The sequence below is a fragment of the Nicotiana tomentosiformis genome, chromosome 7, assembly GCF_000390325.3.
Source record: "Nicotiana tomentosiformis chromosome 7, ASM39032v3, whole genome shotgun sequence".
Taxonomy (NCBI): Eukaryota; Viridiplantae; Streptophyta; class Magnoliopsida; order Solanales; family Solanaceae; genus Nicotiana; species Nicotiana tomentosiformis.
In genome coordinates, this window is record NC_090818.1 from 117,761,485 (window position 1) to 117,773,727 (window position 12,243).

The 12,243-nt window shown below is 42.5% G+C and overlaps 1 protein-coding gene across 1 annotated transcript; it reads right to left on the reverse strand.

Moving 5' to 3' along the window:
• Window positions 1-9,303: 9,303 nt before the first annotated feature.
• LOC138896264 (uncharacterized) lies at window positions 9,304-10,068 on the reverse strand. Its single transcript, XM_070181060.1, has one exon. The coding sequence runs from the start codon at window positions 10,066-10,068 to the stop codon at window positions 9,304-9,306; it is 765 nt and encodes a 254-aa protein (XP_070037161.1).
• Between the last annotated feature and the right edge of the window lie 2,175 nt (window positions 10,069-12,243).

Genomic DNA, 12,243 nt, shown 5'->3' on the forward strand with positions numbered 1-12,243 from the left:
GAATTGTTTGCAAATGCGAAAGTCATGAGGCCCAGCTATTCTTCGCAAATGCGAGAAATAGCTCGCAAATGCGGAACCTGCAGAGGTCGCAAATGCGATGCCTGACCTCACATTTGCGAGATCAGAGGCCTACACCAGAAACTGAAATACCAGCAATGCTCTAAGTCCAATTTTCACTCTGTAGCATATCCGAAACTCATCCGAGCCCTCGGGGCTCCAAACTAAACATGCACACAAGTCTAAAAATATCATATGAACTTGATCGCGCGATCGAATCGCCAAAATAACACCTAGAACTACGAATTGAACACCAAATCAAATGAAATTTTCAAGAAAACGTTGAAACTTTTATTTTCACAACCGGACGTCCGAATCACGTCAAACCAACTCCGATTTTTATTAAATTTCACCGATAAGTCATAAATATGGTATTGGACCTATATCGAATTCCGGAACTAAAATACGGACCCGTTATCCAAAAATTCAAATTATGGGTCAACCCTTTCAAATTCATTAAGTCTTTAGCTTTCAAATTTCAACAAAGTTTGATATCTCGGGTTAGGGACTTTCGAATTCGATTCCGGGTATACGCCCAAGTCCCAAATCACGATACGAACCCACGGGGACCGTCAAAATATGAATCTGGATTCGTTTGCTAAAAATATTGACCGAAGTCAACTCAAATAATTTTCAAAGCAAAATTTCATATTTTTCACAGTTTTTAACATAAAAGCTTTTCGGAAGCACGCCGGACTGTGCACGCAAATCGAAGAGGATAAAAATGAGATTTTTAAGGTTTTGGATCACAGAATTAGGTTTTAAAATATAAGATTACCTATCGGGTCATCAAACAAGTATAAATGGGAGTAGACTTTGAAGGATCCCGTAGCTAATGGCGGGTTCGTTAGACCTGGTGCACCTTATAATTACCGATTACCGTTACAGCCCTCGCTATTGGGAAGGTAGAACTAGCATACCATTACTGATTTTTCCTCGAGTAGGGACTACCGTTATATTTGACTTATTGCAAAGAATTTCACAGTTATACCGATTACATGATCTGTTAATTGAAACCTCCAAATATGAATATTGATATTATATAGTGGTTCTTGAGCTTATTACTGAATTGTCAACTGTATTATACTACAAGAAAAATATGATGAGACTGAATATTATTTATTATTTCTGAAAGAGCATTTTATGATATTTTCTAGTTTAATATACTAGCATATTTTCTGACTTGTCCCTAATAAAAACGGTTGTGGTTAAGTGTTATTACTCACTGAGCTAGCGACTCATTCCCCGCTATTTTTTTTTACAGAGACAGCAATTGACGCAGGCGAGGATTTCGTTAATTAGAGCGCACATGTTGATAGTTCTTGGTGAGCCTCGCACTCGTTCGCGTGGGCGAAAAGTTTTATTTATTTGCTATAGTCTTTTCTTTTGAACTCTTAGAGTTGCTCCATCTTTATCTTATTAGTGTCGTGAGTATTCATTTGTTGATATAGACTAGTTACTAATATTACACTTTCTTTCCGTATTTTTAGAGTTGGTTTTGGTTCTATTGTGGAGGTTGGTAATATTAATGGAAACCCGATTGTGGTTAGTTGATGAAGATTGTGACTCATTTAGGTGAATATTGGTTGGTTGTTACTTGTTTATGAGACATGAAAGTTTTTTGGATAGTCCAAAAACAAGGAAAACTTTATCCGTTTTTCTGTAAAATACCGATAAGGCTTTTTTGGGAGCACTTGCTCCTAAGCGCCGGTCACGACCCTAAATTGGGTCGTGACAGATAGGCAAAAAAATATTGGATAAAAATATTAAAAAATAACATTATTTATCATTACAATAATTTATCCTTTGGTTTATTTCTTTAAATGTTAACATTGCTTAGGAAAAATCTTGCTTAGCATTTATTATTTTATGTGCAGACTGATTTTGCCGGTGCTATTATTAAGACAATGCAAGCGATAACAACGGAAAGTTCCTTCAGATTATAAGTTTATCTAATTTGCCGTGTAAATGAAGGTGTCCGTAATTAATTAAAGGGAAAAAAATGAGGTAAAAGAAAAAGTGTTTCTAGTTGTCTCATCCATTACATTAACTTGCCTAACCATACATGAATAGTTTGACCTTATAATTACTCTTCCTTTGGATCGAGAGAGAGATAAACCTTTGAATGAAAATTATTCTATTTTATCCTCATCTTTGCATTCTTCTTTAAGGAATCATTTTAATTAGAGTTATAGTGAAGTTTAACTTCTATATCTTGATAGAATAAATATATTTTACAACTATTGCATCATCTAAAGAATAACTATTGATAAAAGCAATCATAATAAGTCTAGAACTAATTGCCAAGAAAATAAAGCAGGCAATCAAACCATAAATACAACAAGTTAATTAAATTGATAACGTAAAATAATTAAAACTCAGTATATATTCTTTTTGTTACAATTTGTTTGAATCTTTTCAGAGTATTATGATCAAATTGACTAATTTTTTGTGTGAATTCAGACATAGATTCTTTAAATTTTTTAAAAACTGAAATAAAATTTATATATTTATAAACTACGTAAAAATTACTATAATACGTTCATTCTTTTTGATTCCCCAAATAGTAATAGGTTCATTCTTTTTGCGACGTACGAAATATAAATTAAATACACAACGTACAAATATTCAACATTCATGAATGTTCCGTACTGAATAATTAAACACATGTTAATTTTAAAAGGTTTTGTTAAATGAGGTTGCCCATATGTTTCACACGGGAGCTTTTGCATGCATGCATATCCACCTCCTACAATTAATGTTTCTTAGTCAACGTCGGCTAATAATAATACTTAGGTTATATTATATATATCATGTGAGGTTTTACACTTGTCTTCTAAATCAGAAACCGCCGATAGGTTAACTAAACACACGAATAATCAAATTTCAAGATTTAAATATGCATAGACACACACATTTGACTCGAACTAATTGTCACACAAAAGTTAGTAAATGTCATAGCATTCAGTATCCGCTGATTTAGAATTCACAAATGTTAATTCTATTTTTTATGACAGGAGGATAGTATCATAGAAGATGGGAGAGTGATTAGTGAAATTAAAATCTTATATCTAAGTAAGGTATAAGACATAAGTGCATAGTGAAATTGAAGGCATACTGGATTGATGTTACATGTCGTTTAATAATATATTGTATTGTATTATACTGTATTGAATTGTATTGTTTGATGAATACAACATTGGATAGATTCTATCGTTTGCCGCCGTTTTATGAAGTCATACTGTCACGACCCAAAACCAACCGTCGTGATGGCGCCTATCGTGGAACTAGGCAATTCAATTACTCAACTATTCCAACATAATCAAAAGCTTTGAAAAAAAATACGGAAGCAGTTAATATTTAAGGAAAAATTTTTAAAATGCGAAATAAATACGCAACTCAATACAATCTCTCCCAAAACCGGGGTGTCACCGAGTACATGAGCATCTACAACGGAAGATATTTTAATACAATGACTAAAGAGTAAATACTGAAATACAAGTAAAGATAACGAAGGAGGGCCAAGGTTTGCGAACGTCATGCAGCTACCTTGATAATCTCCCGAGATCCTAACTCCACACTCAGCAACCGCCGTGACCGGAAGTACCTGGATCTGCCCACGAGGTGCAGGATGTAGCGTGCGTATAACCAACTCAATAAGTAACAAATCTAAACTTTGGACTGAAAGTAGTGACGAACTCAACCGGCACAGTTTAATATAGAAGTAACAGTGCAGAAATGTAGGCATGCTTTTAAGTTCACCACATAAACTCGAAACAATAAAATAGATCAAATCTGAATGATAAGAAGAATATAACTTCTCTACTCCTACATGCCATGAACATACTGTATATGATGCACCATGTTGTCAGCCTCATGTGCTCACACAGTACTGAGTAGGACCAATTCAGCCCGTGTGGAAGATCCATCCCCGGGTATATAATGCTTCGGACAAGATACATGTCCAAGAAAGATACATCCCTCAATATAATCAACCGCGCTAACTGGAGTGTGTGCCGACTCCGGAGGGGCTCCTTCAGCCCAAACGCTATCATAAATCATTATAACCGTTGCGGCGTGCAACCCGATCCCATAAATGTCACTCATAGTCAGGCCCTCGGCCTCACTCAGTCATCAATCTCTCCAGTCTCTCTCACGGGCTCACCATGTCAATGAAACTAGCCCGAAAATAATGATATGATGTATCAATAAATAATAACAGAGACTAAGATATGATGTGAAATGAATGAATATGACTGAGTACGAAATATCAATGAAATCAGTAAGATAGCAGCAAGAAACGACTACTACGGGTCCTAACAGTACCGGCATATAGCCTAAACATGATCTCTAGCATGTTTAACAACTTAATAACTTTATCGCATGATAAAAACACGGACATCAACAAGATAAGTCCACTATATAGTGCCATGGAATCGACCAGACCACAATTCTCACGGTGCACGCCCGCACGCCCGTCACTTAGCATGTGCGTCACCTCAACACCAATCATATAACACATATTTCAGGGTTTCAAACCCTCAAAGCCAAGTTTAGAAGTGCTACTTACCTCAATCCGAGCAAAACTCTAATCCAGCATGCCTTTACCTCGCAAATCGGTCTCCAAATACCCCGAATCTAGCCACAAACAGTACAATACAATCAACACGGGCTAGAAGAATCAATTTCACAAGCAATTACTAAGTTATAACTCAAAAATCCGAAATTGATTCAAAACCGCCCCAGGGCCCACGTCTCGAAATCCAATAAAAGTCATAAAATCTGAAAGCCCATTCGACTATGAGTCTAACCATACCAAATTTATCAAAATCCGACATCAAATCGCCACTCAAACCCAGAAAATCAACTCTCCAAATCCCTAGCCTCAAACTCCCAAATTTCACCTCAAAAACACACCAACTAGGTGGTAAAATCAATGGGGAACCAAATATATTGAATAAAAATGAACACAAGGAACTTACCTCAAGAATCTCTTCAAAAACCCTCTCAAAACTCTCCAAAATCTGAGCTCAAAACATTAGAAATGGTGAAAATTTTGGAACCTTCGCTTATATAGGTTCTACCTAGGCATTCCCACACCTGCAGAGCCTGGGCTCGCACCTGCGTGTTCGCATTTGCGAAAAATGAAGCGCTTCTGTGAAAACCACTAATCCCAGCTGCCTCCGCTTCTGCGACCCCTTACCCGCATTTGCGCAATCGCAGGTGCGAAAAACCTATCACACCTACGACCTCTGCTTGCCTCCATCAATTCCGCACATGCACTCCACCTGCCGCACCTACGGCATCGCACATGCGGCCAAGACCCTCGCAAGTGCAATCACACCAGCAGAACCAAACTTCAACTGCTTCTCAAATTCAATTCCAAGTCAGTTAACCACCTGAAATCAACTCGAGGCCCCCGGGACCTCAACCAAACATACCATCAAGTCCCAAATCATCATACGAACTTAGTCGAACCTTCAAATCACCTCAAACAATATAAAAAATGCGAATCGCATATAGATTCAAGCCTAATGAACTTTGAAACTTTCAATTTCTACAAACAACACCGAAACCTATCAAATCACGTCCGATTGATCCCAAATTTTGTACACAAGTCAAAAATGACACCACCGACCTACTCCAACTTCCGGAATCAGAATCCGACTCTGATATCAAAAAGTCCACTCCCGGTCAAACTTCTCAAAAATTTAACTTTCGCCATTTCAAGCCTAATTCAACTACGGACCTCCAAATCACAATTCGAACATGCTCCTAAGTCCAAAATTACCCAACGGAGCTAACGAAATAATCAAAATTCAAATTCTTGGTCGTTTACACATAAGTCAACATCCGGTTAATTTTTCCAACTTAAGCTTTCCATTATGAGACTAAGTGTCTCAATTCATTCCGAAATCTCTTTGGACCATAACTAACTAACCTGATAAGTCATATAACAGCTATAAAGCACAAAAGGAGCAGTAAATGGGAGAACATGGCTACAAATCTCGAAATGACCTGCCGGATCGTTACATCCTCCCCCTCTTAAACAAACATTCGTCCTCGAACGGGTGTAGAAACATACTTGGAGTCTCAAATAGGCGTGGATATCTGCTTCGCATCTCCCACTCGATCTCCCAAGTAGCCTCTTCCACGGGCTGACCTCTCCACGACACCTTCACTGAAGCTATATCCTTTGACCTCAACTTTCGAACCTGCCGATCCTAAATGGCCACTGGCTCCACATCGTAAGTCAAATCACCATCCAACTAAACCGTGCTGAAATCCAAAACATGAGACGGATCGCCAACATACTTCCGGAGCATAGAAACATGAAATACTGGATGCACACCCAACAACGTAGGTGGCAAGGCATGCTCGTAAGCCACCTCCCCAATCCTCCGAAGCAACTCAAATGGCCCAATGTACCGAGGGCTCAACTTCCCCTTCTTTCCGAACCCTATAACACCCTTCATGGGTGAAAACTTCAGCAGGACCTTCTCCCTAACCATGTAAGCAACATCACGGACCTTCACGTCGGCATAACTCTTCTGTCTGGACTGCATCGTGCGAAGCCGCTCCTGAATCAATTTAACCTTGTCCAATATATCCTGAACCAAGTCAGTATCCAAAAGCCTAGCCTCCCCCGGCTCGAACCAACCCATCGGAGATCTACACCGTCTCCCATACAAAGCCTCATACGGAGCCATCTGAATGCTCAACTGGTAGTTGTTATAGTAGGCAAACTCCGCGAGTGGCAGAAACTGATCCCAAGAACCCTCAAAATCAATGACACAAGCGCGTAGCATGTCCTCCAATATCTGAATAGTGTGCTCGGACTATCCGTCCGTCTGAGGATGAAATGTTATGCCCAACGCAACTTGGGTGCCCAACTCTCGTTGAACTGCTCTCCAGAACTGTGATGTAAACTGCGTGCCTCGATCTGAAATGATGAACACTGGCACACCGTGAAGGCGGACAATCTCCTGGATGTAAATCTCAGCCAACCGCTCCAAAGAATAGGTAGTACCAACTGGAACGAAGTGCGCGGACTTGGTCAGCCGATCCACAATCACCCAAATAGCATCGAACCTCCTCAAAGTCCGTGGGAGCCCAACTACGAAATCCATGGTGATCTGCTCCCACTTCCACTCTAGAATCTCTAACCTCTGAAGCAATCCACCCGATCTCTTATGCTCATACTTCACCTGTTGACAGTTAAGGCACCGAACTACAAACCCCAATATATTCTTCTTCATTCTCCTCCACCAATAGTGTTGCCTCAAGTCCTGATACATCTTCGCGGCACCCAGATGAATGGAATACCGCGAACTGCGGGCCTCATCAAGAATCAACTCACGTATCAAATGGGGATCATCATATTGGCGCTCTCTGATGCGATCACATAAGGAAGACCGAGAAACCATACAAGCTAGAACCCGGCTATGCTCCGAAATATCCAATCTCACAAACTGGTTGGCCAAAGCCTGAATATCAACTACAAGAGGCCTCTCTCCCACGAGAATGAATGCAAGACTACCTATATTCACCGCCTTTCTACTCAAGGCATCGACCACCATATTGGCTTTCCTGGGATGATATAGAATGGTGACATCATAGTCCTTTAGAAGCTCTAACCATCTCTGCTACCTCAAATTTAGATCATTCTGTTTGAACAAGTGATGGAGGCTCTGATGATCCGTAAACACCTTTCAAGATACACCGTAGATATAATGCCTCCAAATCTTCAATGCATGAACGATGGAAGCTAACTCCAGATCATAAATAGGGTAGTTCTTCTCGTGAGGCTTCAACTAGCACGAAGCATAAGCAATCACTAAAACCTCCTGCATCAAGACACACCCAATACCAATCCGAGAAGCTTCACAATATAGTGTATAAGAGCCTGAAGCTGAAGGCAAAACTAAAACTGGAGCTGTGGTCAAGGCAGTCTTGAGCTTCTGAAAGTTCTCCTCACACTTATCCGACCACCTGAAAGGAGCACCCTTTTGGGTCAATTTGGTCAAGGGCGATGCAATAAACGAGAAGCCCTCCATGAAGAGACGATAATAACCGGCCAAGTCAAGAAAGCTCCGAATCTCCATAGATGAGGACGGTTTGGGCCAACTCTGAACCGCCTCTATCTTCTTCGGATCCACCTGAATACCCTCACTGGACACCACGTACCCCAAGAATGCCACTTAACTAAGCCAAAACTCATACTTGGAGAACTTGGCATAAAGTTTCTCCTCCCTCAACCATTGCAACATAATCCTCAAATGTTGGGCATGCTCCTCCTGGCTACGATAGTACTCCAGGATATCATCAATGAACACTATGACAAACGAGTCGAGATAAGGCTGAAATACACTGTTCATCATATGCATGAACGCTGCTGGGGCATTGGTAAGCCCAAAAGATATCACAAGGAACTCATAATGACCATAACGGGTCTTGAATGCTGTCTTTAGGATATTCGAGTCCTGAATCTTCAACTGGTGATACCTAGACCTCAAATCAATCTTGGAGAACACCCTCGCTCCCTGAAGCTGGTCAATCAGATCATCAATACGTGACAAAGGATACTTGTTCTTGACTGTAACTTTGTTCAACTACCTATAATCAATGCACATCCTCATAGTGCCATCCTTCTTCTTCACAAACAGAACTAGTGCACCCCAAGGCGACATACTAGGCCTAATAAACCCCTTATCAAGGAGTTCCTGAAGTTGCTCTTTCAATTCTTTCAACTCAGCTGGCGCCATATGATACGGTGGGATAGAAATAGGCTGAGTGCCTGGCACCAAGTCAATACCGAAGTCAACGTCCTTGTCGGGCGGCATGCCCAATAGATCTACAGAAAACACATCCGGAAACTCCCGCACCACCGGAACAGAATCAATAGCGGGAGCATCAGCACCAACATCCCTCACAAAGGCCAGATAAGATAAACAACCATTCGCTGGGCCTTCAAATATGAAATCACTCTGCTGGGAACATAGTCTAGAGAACCTCTCCACTCAATCCTTAGTAATCTAGGCATCACCAACGTCACGGTCTTAGCGTGACAATCTAGAACCGCATGACAGGGAGACAACAATCCATACCCAAAATCACGTCAAAGTCCACCATACAAAGCAGCAAAAGATCATCTCTGGTCAACAATTCCCCAGTAGTAACCACACACGACCGATATACACGGTCCATAATAATAGTATCACCCACGGGCGTAGAGATATGAACAGATTAAACTAAGGACCCACGGGGTATATCCAAATGATGAGCAAAATATGATGATACATATGAATAAGTGGAACCAGGGTCAAATAATACAGAGGCATCCCGTTGGCAAACTAAGACAATACCTGTGATCACTGCATCTGAAGCAACAGAATCTGTTATGGCAGGAATATCATAGAATCGGGCCTGACGGCCACCTGATCGGCCTCCCCCTCTAGAGCGACCTCTAGTTGACTGGGCCCCACCCCGAGCTGGCTGAGCGGATGGTGAAGTAACGGGTGTTGAAGTCATAGGCTGACTCCTCTGCTGAGCTGGACCTCCCGTAAGGCGGGGACAATACCTCTTGATGTGATCCATATCTCCACACTCGAAACAACCTCTCCCTACGAATGACGGTTGGGACTGGAGGGAGTCCCGAGCACCAGAATACCTGCTAGAAGAACCTTGTGCCGATGAGCCCTGAACTGAAGGTGCATGGGATAAACTCCGAGCTGGAAGGGCACTAAGAGATGACTGGCCCTGATGTGTATTGTATGAACCATGGCCGGATAATGCACTACGGTGAACTGGACGAGCTGTCTGAGCATGCTTATAAGGATGACCCCTGTCGTGGTGGAACTGACCTCCAGAAGGAACACCACTAAAACCTCCTGACCCATGAGGCCTTTTGGCCTTCCTCTCACCCCGCTCCTGACTGCGGACCATCTCTATCTGCCAAGAAATGTCGACTACCTCATCAAAAGTAGCACCAGATACCCTCTCCCGAGTCATAAGCAACCGCAGCTGATATGTAAGGCCATCAATGAACCTCCTGATCCTCTCCCTATTAGTGGGAACCAACCAAACTGCATGATGAGCCAACTCAGAAAACCTCATCTCGTAATGCGTCACAGATATGCCATTCTGACGAAGTTGCTCAAATTATCTGTGTAGCTCCTCTCTGCGAGACTACGGCACGAACTTCTCCAAGAAGATAACAGAGAACTCCTGCGATGTAAGTAGTGTTGCACCAACCGGCCTGCGCTTCTCATAAGCCTACCATCATCTGAATGCATCCCCAGAAAACTGAAAAGTAGTGAACGAGACCCCACTGGTCTCCAGAATACCCGTTGTCCGAAGCATTCGCTCGCACTTATACAGAAAGCCATGAGCATCCTCTAACTCAGCACCGCTAAATGATGGAGGTCGAAGTCTCCTAAATCTCTCAAGTCTCCTTTGCTCATCATCAATCATAACGGGGACTACCGGGGCCTGAGCAGCTGCAGCCGGCTGGGCTGGTAGTGCCCCGGGGTCTGGAGTCCTTGCATCACCTGCTCGGGTGTACGGGCGGCGAGAGTCTGAGTACCTCCCCCGGCCTGAGAAGTGGTTGCTGCGGCCGGAACAGAGACCGCTTGGGCAAGACTGGTACACACAGACAGAATCTAAGCTAAGGCCTCCTGAAGGCCTAGAATCACGATGGGCACAGCTGGTGCCTGAGCTGGCCCCACTGGCTCAACTGTATCAGGTACCTGCTCCTGAGCTGGAGCAACTGGTAGGTCTGCAGGTGCTGCCCTAGCTGTTGTACGAGCTGTACCCCTGCCCCTACCGTGACCTCGGCCTCTCGCAGCCCTAGCTGGTGGTTGTCCATCCTGCCCAGTAGTACATGTCCTCACCATCTGTGAGAGAATAGAATAACAGAAGTTTAGTTATCGGAATCAATAAATCTGCTCGACAAGAATACAAGAATGTGAAATTTCCTAAGGGTTGGACAGCCTCTCGAAGATAAGTACAGACGTCTCCGTACCGATCCGTAAGACTCGACTAAACCTACTCATGACTCGAGAGACCTCTGCTTGGGCAAGACTGGTACACACAGACAGAATCTAAGCTAAGGCCTCCTGAAGGCCTGGAATCACGATGGGCACAGCTGGTGCCTGAGCTGGCCCCACTGGCTCAACTGTATCAGGTACCTGCTCCTGAGCTGGAGCAACTGGTAGGTCTGCAGGTGCTGCCCTAGCTGTTGTACGAGCTGTACCCCTGCCCCTACCGTGACCTCGGCCTCTCGCAGCCCTAGCTGGTGGTTGTCCATCCTGCCCAGTAGTACATGTCCTCACCATCTGTGAGAGAATAGAATAACAGAAGTTTAGTTATCGGAATCAATAAATCTGCTCGACAAGAATACAAGAATGTGAAATTTCCTAAGGGTTGGGCAGCCTCTCGAAGATAAGTACAGACGTCTCCGTACCGATCCGTAAGACTCGACTAAACCTACTCATGACTCGAGAGACCTATGTAACCTAGGCTCTGATACCAACTTGTCACGACCCAAAACCAACCGTCGTGATGGCGCCTATCGTAGAACTAGGCAAGCCAATTACTCAACTATTCCTACATAACCAAAAGCTTTGAAAAAAATGCGGAAGCAATTAATATTTAAGGAAAAACCTTTAAAAACCAAAATAAATACGCAACCCAATACAATCTCTCCCAAAACCTAGGTGTCACTAAGTACATGAGCATCTACAACAGAAGATATTCTGAAATACAAGTAAAGATAACGAAGGAGGGTCAAGGTCTGCAAATGTCATACAGCTACCTCAATAGTCTCCCGAGATCCTGACTCCACACTCAGCAGGCGCTATGACCGGAAGCACCTGGATCTGCCCATGAGGTGCAGGATGTAGCGTGAGTACAACCAACTCAATAAGTAACAAATCCAAACTTTGGACTGAAAGTAGTGACAAACTCAACTGGCACAGTTCAATATAGAAGTAACAATGCAGAAACGAAGGCATGCTTTTAAGTTCAGCAGATAAACTCAAAACAGTAAAATAGATCAAATCTGAATGATAAGAAGAATATAACTTCTCTACTCCTACATGCCAATGCACATGCTGTATGTGATGCACCATGTTGTCAGCCTTATGTGCTCATACTCTAATTTGCTCAAATACTAAATACTGTATA